Consider the following 20,655-nt stretch of genomic DNA (forward strand, 5'->3'; position numbering starts at 1 on the left):
GTATTTCTACTCGATTATTTCATAGGAGTATTATATGTCAATGCTTGAAGACATTTCAAACTAAGCATGCATAAGATGTGCCATTTTGTATTTTTACATACACACATAACCTTGCCCATCTCTCTGTGTGAGAAGGTGATTAGTGATAGAAATTAAAGTCAATGAGGCAGTGAAATAATTTCCATTTTAATTATAATAAATACCACTATCGAAACAGTGGTATTTACTAAGTAAAACTTAATGGATAGATTTTACCACAAAGCGACTGCCGAATCAATTAATGAAATTTTTGTTTTAGCTTGAAAAAAAATGATATTTTCTTTTGAACCAACCGGTGTTCAAGGGCCAAATCACACATTCACCTCAAAACTGTCAATTCCTCAGTGTTCTGGACGACTTGTTTAACCAAGTTGATTGCTATGTTGGCTATGTTGAAAGCTTTCACAGCTTCGGAAGTTGGAATTTTTAAAACTGCATGCCTCAAATTACAGAGCATTTCTGATTACGGAGCGTTCGAATTATCTAGCTGGCACTGTATAGGGATTTTTGATAAATTTAGTTTAGTTCTGCTGGTTTTCGGCAGCTGTAGACACCAGTATTCCGCGAAGCCCGCACAGAATATGTTAATACGGGGAGTGTTGTGTCGTACTGTATACCTTTTGAGAATTGTTTGTATTGAGCTTCTGTGTTGTATTTTTGTTTCAAGCTGCCTCTCACCGTAAGTACAGCTTTGGATCAATGTTTTAACTATCCTAGACGTACGCTTCATCGCATATAGCATTTACTTTGTTTAATTTTTTCCGTCTATGTTCGTAAATTATGCACCGTAATATTGTGACCATGCTGCGAAAACTGACCGAATCAATTATAAAAAAATGTGAGAAACTTAATACCTTTATTTGTTTTAGTTTTATTTAATCATACACATAATTACAAATTACAGTAAAGTGCCGAGGTCACATTTTACAATATTTATTTAAGTATTAAAAAAGGAAAATTGTGTATGTAATCAAATAGGAGGTGGCCGAATGATGGTGCGTCTAGCTGTCCATGGAATGTCTCCTCATACATGCCTGCCCATTATTCCTGACTTGACCGCTTACAAGTTTTTCTAGGTCTTCCTCTGCTCCTATTTCCGACAACATTTGGCTCACAAATTTGTTTACCATTCTTTTCTCACTCATTTGATCCACATGCCCAAACCATCTTAACACAACTTTGTTTATTTGAAAGACAATGTTTATCTCTGCCTTACATCCTTTCCTTATATCACCATTGGAACATCTACCATACATGGTTTTGCCGCACTGAGAAATGGCATTCGGACTACGTTCAGTCTGCTTTCATCCTTCTTTTGCCAACTCCATGCTTCAGTTCCATACATTAGGGTTGCTACCCATAATATTGATGTAATAATAATAATTTTGGATAATTTATAAAATGCCATTTTTGTAAAATACTACATCAAGGGCGCCTCCTTATTTGAGGGTGAATAATCCAGTGTATGAATTTAAATGAGCCCATATCAAAATGACATGATAGACTTGGTCACTTTTTCCAGTATACTCACAATATATATATATATATATATATATATATATATATATATATATATATATATATATATATATATATATATATATATATATATATATATATATATATATATATATATATATATATATATATATATATATATATATATATATATATATATATATATATATATATATATTTTTTGTTACTTTAGTTTACTAGTTTAGAACTCGTCCCTGTTTAGGCAAAATGCACCAAGTAATAGAAGCTATAGTACCGTATTTTTTTTTAATTAAAAAAATGCGAAGCAGCTGTCCGCCTCCGTAGTGTAATGGTCAGCACGCTCGGCTACCGTTCTGGAGGTCCCAGGTTCGATTCCCAGGGGGATCAAATAAATACAAGTGATGTTTTCACTCTAATATTTATTCCATATTACCCTGGACTGGTACCTGAAGCTGAGGGTTGATCACCTTTCCTTCATGTGTTAATGATCAAGATAACACTGCGTTCGTATAATGCAGTGCCCTATGCACCACTGGGGTGCGGATAAGGGTTTGAATGAAAAAAAATGTGTTCTTATTATCGTATACGCAAATATATAAATTTGTATTTATCAAATGGCCATATTTACGGTGTAAAATTTCACAATGTGCAATTAATTATTCATCAAAACCAGCGCTGAATTTTCAATTTTACCTGATTTATTTATTTTGTGACAGCTGTTTCGCTCTTCCAGAGTGTTGTCAAACTCTCGAAAAAATCAAATTCACTATTTGACAATGTTTTTTGAAGTTAGGTACTAAAAACTAAATCATTTCATCAATTTACTCAGCAGTCATTTTGTGATGTCTATCCATTTTTAGTTTTTATTTTATTTTATTTTTTTTTTATTATTTTTTACTAACATAAATTGTATATATTTATTTGAATAACAATTTGAAACACATTAATTTTTTTTTTTGCAAAGCCTAACCAAGCCACCTTGTGTGTCTTGTCGGTGGAGTTCTTTTTTAATACATTTTTTATTGTTTTTAACCATTTTAACCTAATATAATGTGCACACAAAAAAGGGAGAAAAATTAAGAATATAAACTTTTTTACAATTTTCATAAAAGTAATTTTTGATCATTTATTCATTTCTTTATTATGCCTTTGTTCCATATTTTATTTTGACCTCTAACATCCGTCGGCAACAAATTAAAAATGTTTGGAACGATATATTGCAGTGTTGGACTCCCATATTTATTGTTAATTCTTGGGACTATCAAACCTTCCTTGTGGGTAAATCGTGTATCATAATTGTGTACTAGAAGATTTCGATATTTTTGTCTAGATTGTTGTTCAAATAAGTTAAATACCACTATTTCTTAAAATCTATTGACACGTGTTTTGATGCATTCCGCATCATTTTCAAACAACGTATTTGTTATTTTATATAAATGTATATAACTATTGATATGGGAGTACTAGTTGGTGGTTTTATATCGCTCACTCCTTTCAAGAACGTCATAAATCAAAAATCGACAATTTTCAGTTGTGCATGTCTTCGGAATGCCCAGGAAATGTACTATATCCCAGCAAAAGCGGCATATTTTTAATTTAATATTTACCCGCTACAGGGTAGAGAGTGTTGTTTTTGCATTTTGAAGAAAAGGTATTGTTTAATTATTTTTTTGAAATATACTTAATATTTTTCAAATGGAGAAAAAAACCTTCAGGTTTTACCTAAAAAGATCTGTTGCACAATAAAAAGTTCAAAAAGTGGCTTGATATTTATTTTTAATACATTGTATTATATTTTTAAACTTTATACAGACTTTAGACAGGCGCTGTGGCCTAATTGGGTAGACGCTCGACTTCTAAACTGGCGTCGCGGGCTAGATTCCCGCCAAGTGCAAAATAAATTCAAGAAAGATTTATTTTCAATTGGTCTGGGTATTTGTGATGTATTTTTCACATTTACCTTCCCTATCCTTACTATCCTACCTACAGACAAGCCTCTAATAGAGGCTTTGCGGGTTATTCCTTAAAAAAATAAAAATAAATATAAATAAAAACGTTTTCCTGAAAAATCTACTTTTTTGATTTATGTATGATGTTCTTGAAAGGAGTGAGCGATATGATGTTTTTAACTATGTTAATTATCATATTGACTGCTGAGATCTCATCTCGGAGCCCATACAAGTGTACAAGTGTGCATGATATTATGTATATGTTCGGCATGGCTTTGTAGTTGTAACGTCAGATATGTGCAAAACGCCAGAATGAGCTGTAGACACTAAATGTTTGTCCGCCTGACTGACATCTTTTGTTTTTATTTTTATTTTGAACACTCGCTTTCTTGAGATCATTAATTTTTTATTGCTACAACAGATACGCAACTATAGGGTGGGCCATCTAAGGTTTGGAGTCTAAATTCTTGGTATTTTTAGCTGGAAAGGTACAATGACATTCACAAATTGACAGAAAATTAGTTTTATGTTTGATATTTTCGAATCGGGGCGCTTTACACTTGAAAGAAATTTTGAAATACACTGGTGGAAGACGGTTATAAGTTGGCGTATCTGACCCACGTTATTTGATCACCGTGGTACAAACTAATCGTCCAAAATAACGATTTTATGATGAACAAAACATTTAAATATTTTCTTAGTTATTTTTGTAAAATATAAACGAAAGTCATAATACAATCACTTTTAAAAAATCAGTCATCTCTTTCTGTTTTTTTTCTAAATGATCTTTTTTTGGGAATATAATTTTTCAGGCAACTACTGCCTTTTACAAAATGTATGCAAAAATTTTCCTAACTATTTTACATACTAGGACACTTTTCTCAACTTATAATTTGACCAGTTTTTTTATTCATGTACTATAAATATCAATGCTAACACCCAGACTATCTTATTCTTCTTCATCTATGTTGAGATATACATGTAAAATTCACCATCCTACCCATGATTGACAACCACGCCACCCAAATTTCGGAACTTGTATATATCCTTATTGACACCTTCTTTCGCTTGTACGTGTCGGCACCATCTATGGTTGAGTTTTTTTTATTCACCAGAGACCTTCATGAAATGTATAAAAGATTTTCCCTATTACTTTACATACTATGAGACATATCTTCATCTATGAGATGTCAATACAGTAAAACCTCGATATAACGGACCTCTTTTTAACGAACCTCTGATATAACGGACAAAAAATCCAGTCAAATTATTAAATATTCATTAGATAACGAAGTTTAACTATGCTAAATGCATTTTTGTAATTTAAGTGGGTTGATTATTAAAAAAAGCAAAGTTCAAAAGTGCAAACAAAACTTGATTTCTTTTCCAAAGCAGGATTACTGAAAGCAAGCGCGTCAATATCAAACAGCAACGTCACTTCATGGCTAGTGTCTGAAGACAATAAATATAATTTTGTTTGTGTTTTGTATTGTTTATTCACATCTAATTTTAAAAAAAAGTTTTATTTTATTTCCTCTCTGTCTTAGTCCTCTTAATCTTGACTTTGAGATTTAAATGGAACACATAACATATTTTTCTTCTCCGTCTTACTCCTCATTACTGAGGGTTGTGACCCTTGTGGAAGCAATGACTCTTGTCCAGTTATCCCTTGACTGCGCTGCACGTAGCGCTCCAACCACCTTAACTTGATCGGTCCATCGTGTGGGGATCTTCCTCTCCCTTTCTTCCCCTCCAGGCTACCCATCACAACCAGTCCTGTGTATAGGAATGTGAAACAATCTATGCCGACGCTGTCTTAGGTAACTATCGGGAACATACAGACCAATGATTAAGTGCAATAGCTTGTACTTGTCTCCTCTCAGCATTACTTTGATTTGTGATTGCAATCCGGTATTGCAGGGCATGCCGGAGGCGTGGGCGCGCCTGCTGGTCTCCTCCAACATCAGCAAGCAGGAGCAGAAGAGCAACCCGCAGGCCGTGCTGGACGTGCTCAAGTGGTACGACGCCAGCAGCAACCAGCCGCCGCTCTCCAAGTACATGACCCACGCGCACGTCCACCACACCACGCACTCGGGTAACTATGCACCCACACCACCTACCGCCAATCCGCCGAGACATCTCTCCGGATGACCTCCACATAATGAGATACGTGGAGGTCCTCACGAAAACGTTACATTTCCATGATTTATTTCGTAGTCGTACAGGAGAAAGTGACCATCTAAGAAAATGTAAAATATTCAGCAGGGCTATTTAAGTCACTTTTGCTTGGCAAGAAAATAACGATCAATGCAGTTAGTCATTTTTAACTAGTCAACATATTATACTTCCAAGTTTAAAATCATTTGGGATTTTTTCGGGGCAATATTAAGCTAGTAAGATATCAAATAGTCAATGATCACATTTTTGTAAAAAATGCACTTGGTAACTTTCTCCTGTATGACTACGATTTATTTATTTATTTATTTAAACTTCATATACAGAAAAGAAACAAGTACATTAATAATAATAATAATAATAATAAATTTGGATAACTTATATAGCGCCATTTTTGTAAGAAAATACCTCAAGGGCGCTTATTGGCGGGCTTACTGCTAAAAAGTAATTATAAATGTTTTTAACCTGTCCAGGAGTAAGTTTTTTTATTTAAATATATTTTTTACTTTTTGTAATTTATATCACTGTCGATGCTATAAGCAACATATTTTCTTGAATAAAAAAAAATGCACCAGTAAACATGATTTATCGCAACATTGGCAATTTTGATATAAATCATGTTTTAAACATGTTTTTATATAAATCACGTCATAAATCATGTTTTGTATTGGTCGTATATATACGACCATACTCCTGGAAAGGTTAAATAATCAAGAACCCTAATAATAATAATAATAAATTTGGATAACTTATATAGCGCCATTTTCGTAAAATAATACCTCAAGGGCGCTTCACTGTAAAAGAATTGGGGAAAATATTATGGTGGAAATGATTTAGCAAACAAATGTGTTTTTAGTCTTTTCCTAAAGATCATCTCACTCTCACTATTTCTAACCATTGGTGGAAGAGCATTCCACACCGTCGGTCCCGCAACAGCAAAGGCACACTCGCCAAATTTAGTGTGTTGATTGCAAGCTGGTAGGATCACTTTGCCCATTGCAGATGTTGTAGCCGATGGAAGCGTGAGACGTCTATCAACCAATTCATCTGGAATACACAGCTCTTTTAGATACTCTGGAGCCATATTGTGTATTGATTTATACATGCTATTTATGCATTCTAACTTGTAAAATTCTTACCTTTTGGTGCGGTTAAATGATTTCATATTAGTTTAACACAGGATTGGTCACGTTTTATCGCAACCTTAATTGAGATTTCGATAGAATACAATAAACAGAACAGATTTGCATTAAAGGATTTTTTGTGCAATATTGGAAATGTAACTTTTTGGTGAGGACCTCCACAGATATGACACGATGAGACATTTATTGGAATGATTATGAAAAAGTATGCCTTTTTTGATAAATTTTTTTAAAATTTAATTTTCATATTATTTTCTGCTTCGATTACGCAACAGGGTTCTAGTTCCATCCCTAATGTATTTTAGTGAGGCATGAAGTTGGCTAAAGAAGGTTGAAAGTAGACTGAATGCAATAGAAATGTGATCTCTCAGTGTAGCGAAACCATGTATGGTAGATGTTCCAATGGTGATATAAGGAAAGGACACAAGGTTGAGATAAGCATTATTGATATTAACAGGCGTGTTGAGATGGTTTGGGCATATAAGTCGAATGAGTAAAGAAAGGACAGTAAAACAAAGTTATGAGGCGAATGTAGTCGGAAATAGAAGCAGAGAAAGATCGGGGAAAATTTGTCATGATTGAGTATTTCAATTACTTGGGAGCGGTCAGCTCAGAAGTCGTAATAATCGGCGGGTATGTATGTTGTATATTGGCATCTCCAACGATGAGGTAGTAAGATTGATCAAGGAAAGGAAGCACCTACTCGTGACTATCTCCAAAAGACGCACCGAATGGATCGGCCACGTTCCAAGACACGAGGGTTTCCTGCATCAAATAATAGAGGGGACGATCGAGGGAATAAACGCCAGAGGACGCCCACGCTGCTAATACGGCTGCTCCACGTATGAGGAGCTGAAGAGGACTTCCGAAAATAGGCGAGAATGGCGAAAGTGATGTCATCTGTTGCTACAGACCAATTAGCAGGATTGAGACCAGAGAGAGATGTATGATGAGATGCATGAATATGGAATACGCTAAGATTGTTTGCAAAGCCATGTATGGTGTTCTATTCTCTATGCGAAGAAGCAGCATGATGGTTGGTTAGTGAGCTAGTATTCAATTTTGATAATTGCGTATATCGGGAGTTTTCGTCAGTTGCTACCGTAAATTTTATGGAAGAATCGGTTTTCTGCCTTTGTTTTGGTTATAGAAAATTAGTGCCCATTACATATAAATATTGAAAAAAATATATAAAAAAGACTATTATGTATACCATTAATTAAATAAGACTTTAAGCCTTGAGTGTAAGTCCCTCTCCAAGCTCAGTCTCTTTTTTGGAGAGGCACAGCGAATCTAAAACTATAAGTTTGCCATATGTATAAATGCTTAGAAATTGTATTATGTTGTACCTAAAAATGTAAGTATGTAAGTATATTAAATAAATAAATAAATAATAAATGGAATTGTCTCTTTCTGTCGCAGGCTCGTCGCTATCTCGCGTCTCGTCCAGCAGCCCCTCCAGCAGCACGCCCACGGACTCGGAGCAGCACCCTGACCCCCCGCCGCCGCCGCCCCCCTCGCGCCCCGACCGCACCAAAAGCATTGTGAGCATCCCCACTGCATATAGCGACGATGCAATTTTAATTGATTATAATGGCAATACTGGCCGTACAGGTTCTTTTGTATCGTGTTGAGAAAAGTCACTTTTCAATTTGCTGAACAGTGAGTTGATTAATTGAATAATGTCATCCGCAAATTCTTCTTTTGATATATGACGTTGTTGAAAGGAGTGAGAGATATTTAAATAAAAGTTTCACTTTTATTCTCAAGTTACATGTTACAAGTAATAATTAAAACATGCAATTCATTAAGACTCGTGTTGCTCTGTAAAAGCAAAGAAACGACACCAAAATTTATCATGTAAACACAGTGTTATTTTTTGACATCTCATCAAAGATGAAGAAGAATATGGAAGTCTGGGCATTTACGGGGCTGACGACCGTCATAGGCTGGTTTAAGTGATCACTTTACACACGTGTAACATTCACCAATTCTACCCACCATTGACAACCACACTACTCAAATTCTTCGAAGTTCTGTATATATGAACCAATTTAGAAACCTTGTTCTTGAATCACTAGAACTTCACTAGAGACATCTATTGGTGAGATGCAAAGAAGCTTTTTACCAAGCAGAAACTCTTATATTAGTATGTGAGGTCCAAATCCTGGATTATAATCACACACATGAGAAACGCCAGAAAATACCATTTTCATTTTTATTATTTAAGCTTATAATTTGACCAGACAATTTATTTACAACATTTTGAGTGTGTCCAAATACTTGTTCACAAAATCTGGATTATCTCCAATTAAAAACAATTAGTAAATGCCCAGACTTCCATATTCTTCTTCATCTTTGATGAGATGTCAAAAAATAATATGAAAATAACTCCTGTAATTGGAGATAATCCAGATTTTGTGAACAAGTATTTGGACACACTCAAAATGTTGTAAACACAGTGTTATATTGATCGTTAACACATGAAGGAAAGGTGATCAGCCCTCCGCTTCAGGTACCAGTCTAGGGTAATATTAAAAAAATATTGAAAAAAAACCCATATTTATTAAACCCCCTCTGGCAATCGAACCCGAAACCTCAGAACGGTAGCCGAGCGCACTGACCATTACACTACGGAGGCGGACAAGTAAATTTATGAGGCGAATATGGTTGAAAATAAAAGCAGACTAAGATTGAGGAAAACAGATTGGTGTGGTGTTCTATTATCTATCGTATTTTTATTATTATTTTGCAGTACACAAAGCCCATAGAGGAGGAGAGCACCCCCAGCAGTGGAGGGCAGAGCCCCCGCCATATCCCCGCCGTGCCTTCACCGCCGTGTGCCTCTCCCGGACCTCAGGTAACTCGGAAATTTAAAATATCTAACAATTAATTTTTTTAATAATTTTATCTATCACTCATTTGTGAATTGAACAGATACTCTTGTCATAAAAATTCACACGGAAACAGTTTTTCATTGTAACTAACAATATCTGTTGGTAAACCACATGTTCAGAAATTTAGTCACATATCGCTCACTCCTTTCAACAACGCCACAAATCAAAAAACTTGATTTTGCAGGAGATCGATTTTAAAGTTAAAGAATATATTGAAATGTATTAAAAATAAATATCAAGCCACTTATTGAACTTTTTACTGTGCAACAGATATTTTTAGGTAAAACCTGAAGAGTTTTTCTCCATGTGAAAAATATTTAGTATATTTAAAAAAACAATTAAACAATACCTTTTTTTAAAAATGCAATAACAACACTTTGTGCCCTGTAGCGGGTAAATGTTAAGTTAAAAATATGCTTTCTGGGCATTCTGAAAACATGCACGACTGGAAATTGACAATTTTTGATATATGACGTCTTTGAAAGGTGTGAGCGATATTTAAATCAAAGTTTTACTTTTATTCTCAAATTACAAGTAATTATTAAAACATGTAATCAATTAAGACTTGTATTGCTCTATAAAAGCAAAGAAACGACAGCAAGATTTATCTTATTCTTATTTATTTAAAGTCCTAAACGTCGCCATCTTGGGTTTTCTCTATCGCACTCTGTTTTATTGACAGAACACTTTTTAAATAAAATAATAATTTAAGGAATATATTTCTTCCAACCTTCACTGAAAAAGAAAAATGAATTGAAGAGCCAACTTAAGGAGTTTTCTTTGCCCAGGTGGCCAACAGCACGAGCCTGTCCCCGGTGGCGTGTCCGCAGCAGCCCGTGCTGGATCGGAACAAGAACAGCGTGGCCCCCTCGCCCCCCGCCGCCGCGCCGCCCCCGCCTCTCGACGCGCCTCCCGCCAACGGGGCGCCCGCCACCACCACCACCACCACCACCACGCACCAGGACTCGAGGTACAGCCACCACCACGCACTTGCAGTCACTACCACACACTAATAACAGTCGTTACCACGCACTAACAGTCACCACCACACACTTACAGTCACTACTACACACTTACAGTCACCAGTACATAGTATACAAATCATTACTACACACTCGCAGTTTCCGCCACATATTATAACAGTCATTACCACACACTTACAGTCATCACCACATACTTACCTACTTACTTAGTCTCCACCACACATAGTTACCACCACACACAGTCACCACCACATAATATAAGTTATTACTATAGATTTACAGTCACCATCATACACTTACAGTCACCACCACATAATATAACAGTCATAACCACACACTTTCAGTCACCACCACACACTTTCAGTCACCACCACACACTTTCAGTCACCACCACACACTTTCAGTCACCACCACACACTTACAGTTACCACCACGCACTTAGTCACCACTACACACAGTCCCCATTACACACTTACAGTCACTACCACACACTTACAGTCACTACCACAAACTAACAGTCACCACAAGAGACACCCCTTGATATTGCTGTTAATAATCATTTGTTTTGTTTGCGTTACAGAGCGGCCGCACAGAGAAAGAAGAAGATGTCGGACGACGAGATCCTGGAGAAGCTGCGGACCATTGTGAGCGTGGGTGATCCCAACAGGAAGTACACCAAAATGGAGAAGATTGGACAGGGGTAAGCTATTTTCATTAAATGATAAACAGAGGCGAAGAAAATTTGCAAAGACAGGGTGGTATGGCATTCTATTCTCTCTGCCTACTCCTGCGGACAAGCGGCGTGATGGTTAGTTAATTTAGTTTAAAACATGACTGCCACGGCAATTTTCAGAATTCCGGTCTAAAAAGCTAATTTTATTTTTTGTTCATTGATTAATAAATTTTGTGTTTATGTAAGCCAGCATTGATGTTTTGTTCTCTTCCTATGCGCCACCTATCCATATTAGCACTGATGTACTAGGAATTAGGTGGTAGCTGCAGGAATATGGCAAGTAAATACAGTAGGAGATAACCCCTAGTCGGGGCTATCCATATTAGCACTGATGTACTAGGAATTAGATGGTAGCTGCAGGAATATGGCAAGTAAACACAGTAGGAGATAACTCCTAGTCGGGGCTATCCATATTAGCACTGATGTACTAGGAATTAGATGGTAGCTGCAGGAATATGGCAAGTAAACACAGTAGGAGATAACTCCTAGTCGGGGCTATCCATATTAGCACTGATGTACTAGGAATTAGATGGTAGCTGCAGGAATATGGCAAGTAAACACAGTAGGAGATAACTCCTAGTCGGGGCTATCCATATTAGCACTGATGTACTAGGAATTAGATGGTAGCTGCAGGAATATGGCAAGTAAACACAGTACGAGATAACTCCTGGTCGGCGTCCTAGCAAAGAATGCAATCCTAGAGTTATCTCGTAGTTGGCAGTCAACGTGCTAATGTCTAGTTGTAGTAAATACATATCACCGGGAGGGAAAGGTGAAGATTCTGTTGCCAGAAAAGTTTTAGAACCGCTGATCTAGAGCAGTGGTACTTAGCCATGTTGGATGTACCGAACCCCACTAGTTTCATATCCGCGTTCACTAAACCCTTAATTGGAAACATTTATTGCTAGAGTGATATATTCCTTTCAAATAATATACTAGATCTATTGGACAAATGAATATATTGTATCACTTTTCATAATATCGTACAATAAGTCGGGTGTGTTTTGAGCTCCACCGAACCCGGGAGACTGATTCACCGAACCCCTGGAGCTCGATCGAACCCAGGTTAAGTACCACTGATCTAGAGGATTGAAAGCTGTCCCACCGCATTCTCAGATCTAATACAGAAGCATCTAGGTCTCCTGACAGACCTTCTCTTGCAAAGCAATTTTTTCTAGAGAATTAAAATAATTAGTGATTGGGAATATTTGTTTCAGGGCGTCTGGAACGGTTTACACGGCCATCGAGACGTCCACGGGCATGGAGGTGGCCATCAAGCAGATGAACCTGGACAAGCAGCCCAAGAAGGAGCTCATCATCAACGAGATCCTCGTCATGCGGGAGAACAAGCACAACAACGTGGTCAACTACCTCGACAGCTATCTGGTCGCGGAGGTAACCATTTACCCCACCTCCCCCGGCCAGCGCGGGTCGGCACTATACCCCAATATCTATATAGTATCCAAAGAAACGGCGATATCAACCCCGATGTGTGGAAGTGAAGTTAAGGAGGATGAAAGTAGAATGAATGCAGTCGGGATGCCATCTCTCAGTGCGGCAAAACCATGTATGTTAGATGTTCCAATGGTGATATAAGGAATGAATGTAAGGCTGAGGTAAGCACTATCCATCAAACTAAGAAAGATGTGTTGAGATGGTTTGGGCACGTGGAATGAATGTCATTTATTCGATTAACATGCGCAAAGTGATTTAGGTTATGAATGTGAATTTACCAAAGACCAAGGGAAACTTGGCATGATCAAGTATTTCAAATTTAGCTCCGTACACGAGTGTGGTTGAGGATGACAGAGAAGACGGCGTGGTTGTGTATCGTTTATTGAGGTTGAATACACAAGGCGTGTTCGTGGACAAATTGCAGTTCTGGATGAAGGCCAGAGGTTGATGATCGGTGTCTTGATGTCGGTCCAAGGGTCCGGTAGACGAAGACGTGAGACAGTTTCCGAGTTGATGGGTACAAGAGTTCCAAGGCTGAGGAAGGTGCTGGTCGTAGAGGTCTTAGCGAGAAGTCGTAGTAGTCGTGTCGCCGGTGGAAAACTGAGGTTGAGGGATGAGATGACGCTTGTCGTGGTCCCGGTGAAGGAATGAGTTCTGAATGCACGGGCTATACCCCTTTTATATGGTTCGGGAAGCCATTGTTCTATCGTCTCGATGACCTGAAGAACCAAAGTTCGCATTTCCCCACGTCTGCTGAAATGCCTACTCAACAACTTCAGGTCACCGCTTTTGCAATCCTTTTATTCCCGGTCGTCATTACACGTGTATATAATTCATTTTGCATGTTCTGAGAAGTGTTTTGTGGGTATTGGCAATTGCTATTATTCGACCCCAAACAAATACTGGACGTGGCCAGGTCAGCAGTCGGAATAATCAGCAGGCATGTATGAGGAGATCCACGAATGTGGAAGAATGAAGATTGTTTGCAAAGACAGATTGGTGTGGTGTTCTATTCTCTATGCCTACCCCTGTGGAGAAGCGGCGTGATAGTTAGATAGTTCATTCATTAAAGATTCAGATAATTTTTTGATTCAGGGTACATCTGAAAATAGATCACATCATTCGGCCATGCCGTATTTGATTGCATGTCATAAACAATTTTCTTTCATATAATTTTATTAATATTGTAAAATGTGCCCTCGGCCACATGTCGCTCACTCCTTTCAAGAACGTCATAAATAAAAAAAATCTTCAATTTTGAGTTATGCATGTTTTCAGAATGCCTAGAAAATATACTATACCCCAAAAAAAGAGGCATATTTTTAACTTAATATTTACCCGCTACAGGGCAGAAAATGTTGTTTTTTTCATTTTGAAGAAAAGGTATTGTTTAATTATTTTTTTTAAATAAACTAAATATTTTTCAAATGGAGAAAAAACCTTCAGGTTTTACCTAAAAATATCTGTTGCACAGTAAAAAGTTCAATAAGTGGCTTGATATATATTTTTAATACCAAGTTTTTGAAAAATCAAATTTTTGATTTATGACGTTCTTGAAAGGAGTGAGCGATGTATCGCAATTTGGTTTGTTTTTAAATTTTGCGCTACATGATCAAAATATCACAAGGCGTTTGATAACCTTGCGTTTTCCTCGGTCCTGTTATTTATTGTAAGACATGATTTAATTATAAATGAACCACTTGTTTTTTACCATTTGAGTATTATATTGTTACGACTAGTTTCCGAAGCTACGGATGCTTCCAGTATAATACTGGAATGGTGGTAGGTGTGACAGTAGTAGTAACGGTGTGTGGTGTGGTGTGGTGCCCAAGCAGGAGCTGTGGGTGGTGATGGAGTACCTGGCGGGCGGCTCGCTCACGGACGTGGTCACGGAGACCTGCATGGACGAGGGGCAGATCGCGGCCGTGTGCCGGGAGGTGCTGCAGGCGCTGCGCTTCCTGCACGCCAACCACGTCATCCACCGCGACATCAAGAGCGACAACATCCTGCTGGGCCTCGACGGCGGCGTCAAACTCAGTCAGTACACCTCACCCTTACTTAAATCTCAAATCTGGGTATAACAAACTTCACGGGACCAAAAAAATATTTCGCTATAATGAAAATTCGTTGCACTGGATGTATAGGATATGACACATTTTTAATTTATTTTATCGCGATTTTATACCCACTCTTATTAGAAAATGAAAATTAGTTATTACTGTTACACTACATCCAATCTTCCGGCCAGTGATCAATACAATATAGGTACCTACCTACTACAGGACACAACAGAAATTAAACTATGATTTTCAAACTGAGAGACTTTATTGGAAAAAAGAAATTTACAAGCAACGAAAGAAAAGTTGATGAAAAAGCAAGTTCAAATAGGTTTTTAATTTTTGATAAAAAAAAAAATTGGAAATTTTCTTTTTCTTAATGTTTTAAAATGAATTGTAACATAATTTTAAAATTTTGAAAAAAAAAGTTAGTTATTCTGAGGTCGGCTTAACTACATTGAATTTTGGTTCAGTGCATTTTATATGGAAGTTTTCCGAATTGCAGATTCGTTATACTGGAAATTTAGTTAATTTAGTATTCGCTACAAAGAGATTTAACCTGTATCTGCCCCCCCGTTACTAAACCCGGCATTCCATCTCACTGATTCACACTGGGCTGGACAAATTGTGTCCAAATACTTGTTCACAAAACTGGGTATATCTATTAACACGTTGTTTGCGGGAAACGCTTAAAAGCGTCTTTTGTATACAGTTGGTAGCAGGTGCGTGCATTCCAAATAGGCAGAAAAGCAGTGCAGTATTGCACTGCTTTTACTATTAGAAAAGCAGTCAGCACGTTTGGCTACTGTGCTGGAGGTCCCGGATTCGATTCCCAGGGAGGTCAAAATAAACATGGCCGATTTTCACTCTCATATTTATTTAATATCACCCTGGACTGGCACAAGAAGCGCGGGGCCGATCACCTTGCCTTCATGCAATTAACGATCAAGATAACACTGCGTTGCTACGATGCAGTGCCCTATGCACCATTGGGTGCGGATAAGGGTTAGAAGAAGAAGAATTGCTGTTTATGGATAGAAGTCCAAATCTTTTTACTCTAAAATGCAATGGATGCGGAGCATCCACAGTATGTATGGGCGGACCGCGCCTGGTACCTACCCTACCTTACTAAGTAGTACCTAGCTTACCTTACTGCCTACCTCTACTGTCTACCCTAGTAAGTAGTACCTAGCTTCTGTTACTCCTGATAATGAATAATAAAGTGGAAAAACCCAGGTATGTGAAATGCCATGTATCGTTATGGTATTTATACTTTGCGAATTTATTAAATGATGCTGCCACAATCAACCATACTTCAATATCTTTGAAATCAGAACCATCAAAGGTATCCATCCAGTGTGGTTTCCATACAAGAATAAAAATGTCATATGAAAAAAATTTCATTAAATTGTAAAATATGAAAATAAATGAATAACAAATCCTCTGGTTAGCTGCGGCGTCTGTAATATATAGTTGATAGTTTAATAGTTGTGATCTGATTGCAGCGGACTTTGGGTTCTGCGCCCAGATCTCTCCGGAGCAGTCCAAGCGCACCACCATGGTGGGCACGCCCTACTGGATGGCCCCCGAGGTGGTCACCAGGAAGCAGTACGGCCCCAAGGTTTGCACTCTCCTCTCTGTCTGACTGTATTAACACACTTGGAATGGGTGTTTATTACGCCTGCGGACCGCTGGCGACGGGAATCGACAATTATGTTCCTCTCTGTCTTATTCTCTCTCTCTCTCTGTCTTCCACATGGGTTGTGACCCTTGTGGAAGCAATGACTCTTCTCCAGTTATCCCTTGACTGCGCTGCACGTAGCGCTCCAACCACCTTTACTTGATCAGTCCATCGTGTAAAGACGTGTCCAACGTGCTTTCAAGTATGAAATAAAAAACTCAAATGTGTTACTCTGTAATCAAAGATTTTTATTATGTTAGTTTTAAGTTATATCTCATATCTTAGTTTTGGTATTGAACAATTATTTTACCTAAACTCCTACCTGTAATCAAAGAAACGGACAATTAAAGTTTATTCTATAACGGATATATTATTATATTCTTTAAATTAATCTTCCATACTACATATTTTCTTCTCCGAACTCCATATTATTTTTTCATCTGACATCTTGCTCTATCGGCAATGCTGTGCGCGACGTCTAGTGACAGCATTGCGAGATCTGCCTTTCTGACAGTCACAAAATTGAATAAAGTATATTTTATTTACATATATGTATGTATTTTATAAATATTGTAAAATGTGTCCTTGGCATGTGAAAATTCAGTGAGGGGATATTATTATTTTTGTTATTGTATTTATGATGAAATAAAAAAATATATATTTCATAGTGGTCCCGTTAGATGGTTTGTAGTAATTAGTTTATTGTTTGGTCAGGTGGACGTGTGGTCGCTGGGCATCATGGCCATCGAGATGATCGAGGGGGAGCCGCCGTACCTGAACGAGAACCCCATCCGGGCGCTGTACCTCATCGCCACCAACGGCAAGCCCGAGGTGCGCGAGCGCGAGCGCCTCAGCCCCGCCTTCCGCGACTTCCTGGACCGCTGCCTCGAGGTGGACGTGGAGGCGCGCGCCCCCGCGCACGACCTGCTCAAGGTGACTAGCCTCATCAGACAATTCCTCTTCAAAGGATCCGTAATAGAATGTCGATGAATACTGGTTGAGTGGGAAATGTTATGACTGAAAATTTTCTGCAACATGTCTTGGCACTGTTCCGTGTCTGTCTGCTGCACCCTTCTCTCTTGCCAAAGTGATTTAAACCAAACATTTGGTCTCACTGGGAGATCTTGTGTGCATTCTGTTCCTTCAGAGTATGGGGGATAGTAAACGGCCGCAGACAATAGCTTTTGAGTTGCCTTTGTTTAACACATTATTGTCGGGCGGGTATTTCATCAACCCCGACCTTAATTATATTCTGGCAGTCTGCCACCTGACCTTCAGTATACTAATCACAAGTAACCGCAACACCCAATTCCCATCTGTATAATGTTTTTTGGCATCTCTCGCGCTCTACCAAATAGAAAGCTTATAAGCCTCTCCTGCTCTCCACCAACCGTATGTAAAATAAGCTTTTAAGCGTTTCCCGCACACAATGTGTTAATACTGGGCAACCCATATGTAGCATTGAATACTTGATTTTTCATTCTTTTTGTGCTTCTTCATTTGTCATGTCAGGTTCTCCCTAGTCGACTTTCACTCAAGAGTATATGTCTTGGGTAGCTCTAAATAGGGCTTGATCTGATCCCCGTCCAATTTTGTATATTCCGGAGCCGAGAGATCTGCCTTTTACCCACACGTCGTCGACCCTCTATTAAGTCAGCAACAGTCTTTCTATTCTTGCTTTTTAGAGAACATTTGCGTTGCTGACCATATCGGTCCGCATTCCACGATGCAACCACATTTCCAATGCCTTTAACTGGTTTATAGTGCTGATTTTGAGGGACCACGATACTATTACATTCATACTATTTCTGTGAGCCTAAGTGGCTCATTATTAAAAATAGGTATCCAATTGTGGTAGAGTGGGTTCGAGCTGAGAAACTCTGACTTAAGAGTCCGCATTACTGACCACGGGACCACAACCCGACACATATTTAATATTTAACTTGCCATTACCTTATTATGTCGAAGATTTATAGATAAATTAGTGGATTTTTGTTTCTTTTAGCTAAAAACATGTTTTATCCCGCCTATTGCAAAATGAATTCAAGAAAGATTTATTTTCAATTTGTCAGGGTGTTTGTGATGTATTTTTCACATTTACCTTCATGTGGGCCAATATATCAAAGTTATAATTATAATTTGTAAATTGGTAAACCATATTACAATCCAAAATATCTCCTTCCAGCATCCATTCCTCAAGTTGGCGCGGCCGCTGGCGAGCCTCACCCCCCTCATCATGGCCGCCAAGGACGCGGCCAAGGGGCACTAGCGACACATGCCACCGCCGAGCGGGCCCTTCCCGCCGCCCTCTCGTCACCCCGCCGCCTCGCCCGGGCCCCTACGTCCACGCCGGGAGACCAGCAAAGCTCAGGACCTCTGACGACTCTTTGGGATTCGGTCGGAACGCATCGGGACCATCTTTTCTGGCTAGACACTATCGAAAAGCGAACAATCACGGGAAAGGGAAGAAGAAGAGTATTTTGTCCATCCGAAGACACGATTTATAGACACATCCTTCGTATTTTGTTTTCGTCTCTATATTAATTGATACCTAACGACTGAGAAGATTCATTTTCGACATCAAAAGTGGAGATAATCCAGATTTGTGAACAAGTATTAGGACACACTCAAAATGTTGTACTGAGAAGATAACTTAAGATTTGATAAGCGCCCTTGAAGTAGTATTTTACGAAAATGGCGCTATATAAATTATCCAAATTGATTTAATTATTATTTGCTGGTTTTCAATAAAAAAAATGAGATGTGTCATTTTTTGCATTTAGGCTTCTTCTTCTTTATGTCTTCTGTCCGATTCTCATCTTCTCCCTCCGATGGCATACAGGGCATTACATCACATAAAGCAGTGTTATCTCGATCGCATGTTACACATGGGAAAGAAAATCAGCCCTCACGCTTTATACAATAAAATATCAAGAATCTTATTATCGATGTGTCAGAAATTAAACCTGTAGCCTTATGAATGATAGCCGGACAGTTAACCATTGTGCTACGGAGGCGGAATTGAAGAACCGAGGTGCTTTCCGATCAAAATGAAATCCCACCGAGTCGAGTCTTTGAGTGTTTACCTTATTCTAAATTAGTGCAACTAGGAGAACTGAATGTTAACAAATTGTGCGCGTTCCCGGGGTGAATAGACGGAGAGGTGTGGTTGTGCGCGTTGCGAGTCACGGACATTTATACACAAATATGAACATAGTTAGTCAACGGTAGAGTGCTAGCGACGCCGAAGGGAGTGTTGGGACCACTCCCGATGTCGGCGCGTACATGTGACAATTTAGACAATTTTACGTTTTATTTTTGACATTTGCACGTAGACCAGAACAAGAGAGACATGTGATATACATACATATATATTCCTGTGCAGCGAGCTAATTTATATTTTATACATATATATATTATTATTGTTTGTTTTTTAGAGAAAAGTCGACGTTCCATTATCCGGCAAACCTATGTATTCTTATTTTTTTCATTTAAACCCTTATCTGCACCCTATGCTGCATAGGGCACTGCATCATATAAACGCAGTGTTATCTTGATCATTAACAAGTGAAGGAAAGGTGATCAGCCCTCTGCTTCGGGTACCAGTCCAGGGTAATATTGAATAAATATTAGAGTGAAAAAATCACTAATATTTATTTGACCCCCCTGGGAATCGAACTCAGGACCTCCAGTAAGGTAGCCAAGCGTGCTGACCATTACACTACGGAGGCGGACTTAGCAAGGGAAAATGGTGTCTCATTTCTTGATTGTTTCCGCCATTATTATTGATGGTAGATATTGTGCTTCATACTATGTAGCGAGACGCCATTTTCCTTGGTTTCTGTCAAATATCAAAATGATTCTCGATGTTTGCTTGCAGAATCTGATATTTTCACAAATTGCTTGGCCAATGTCAACCTAAAATAAATGAATTTCATCCATATTTATTTATATATAATTCAAATTTTATATTTCCTAACCTGGCAGCTTAAATCAGGAGGCTTAGTAAAAAAATAAAATAAGCTGACAGTGTTTGTGTTTAAA

At 38.2% G+C, this 20,655-nt stretch overlaps 1 protein-coding gene across 2 annotated transcripts in view; it reads left to right on the forward strand.

Annotated features, from left to right (window-relative positions):
- The window catches only part of Pak (serine/threonine-protein kinase PAK 3-like protein), a 28,825-nt gene extending 9,433 nt beyond the window's left edge, over window positions 1-19,392 (forward strand). The window contains exons 3-12 of one of the 2 annotated variants that reach the window (XM_088271403.1): window positions 5,409-5,583; window positions 8,228-8,349; window positions 9,561-9,665; window positions 10,491-10,672; window positions 11,266-11,385; window positions 12,636-12,813; window positions 14,706-14,910; window positions 16,436-16,551; window positions 17,326-17,544; window positions 18,797-19,392. In XM_088271403.1, coding sequence (XP_088127529.1) covers window positions 5,409-5,583; window positions 8,228-8,349; window positions 9,561-9,665; window positions 10,491-10,672; window positions 11,266-11,385; window positions 12,636-12,813; window positions 14,706-14,910; window positions 16,436-16,551; window positions 17,326-17,544; window positions 18,797-18,880 — 1,506 coding nt within the window. In that variant the 3' untranslated portion in view covers window positions 18,881-19,392. The remainder of the gene's footprint in view (window positions 1-5,408; window positions 5,584-8,227; window positions 8,350-9,560; window positions 9,666-10,490; window positions 10,673-11,265; window positions 11,386-12,635; window positions 12,814-14,705; window positions 14,911-16,435; window positions 16,552-17,325; window positions 17,545-18,796) is intronic. The other variant, XM_088271404.1, reaches the window with a different exon arrangement.
- Window positions 19,393-20,655: the final 1,263 nt, after the last annotated feature.

This window comes from Brachycentrus maculatus, unplaced genomic scaffold, assembly GCF_059751285.1.
Source record: "Brachycentrus maculatus isolate JH-2025_06_01 unplaced genomic scaffold, ASM5975128v1 h1tg000440l, whole genome shotgun sequence".
Lineage (NCBI taxonomy): Eukaryota > Metazoa > Arthropoda > Insecta > Trichoptera > Brachycentridae > Brachycentrus > Brachycentrus maculatus.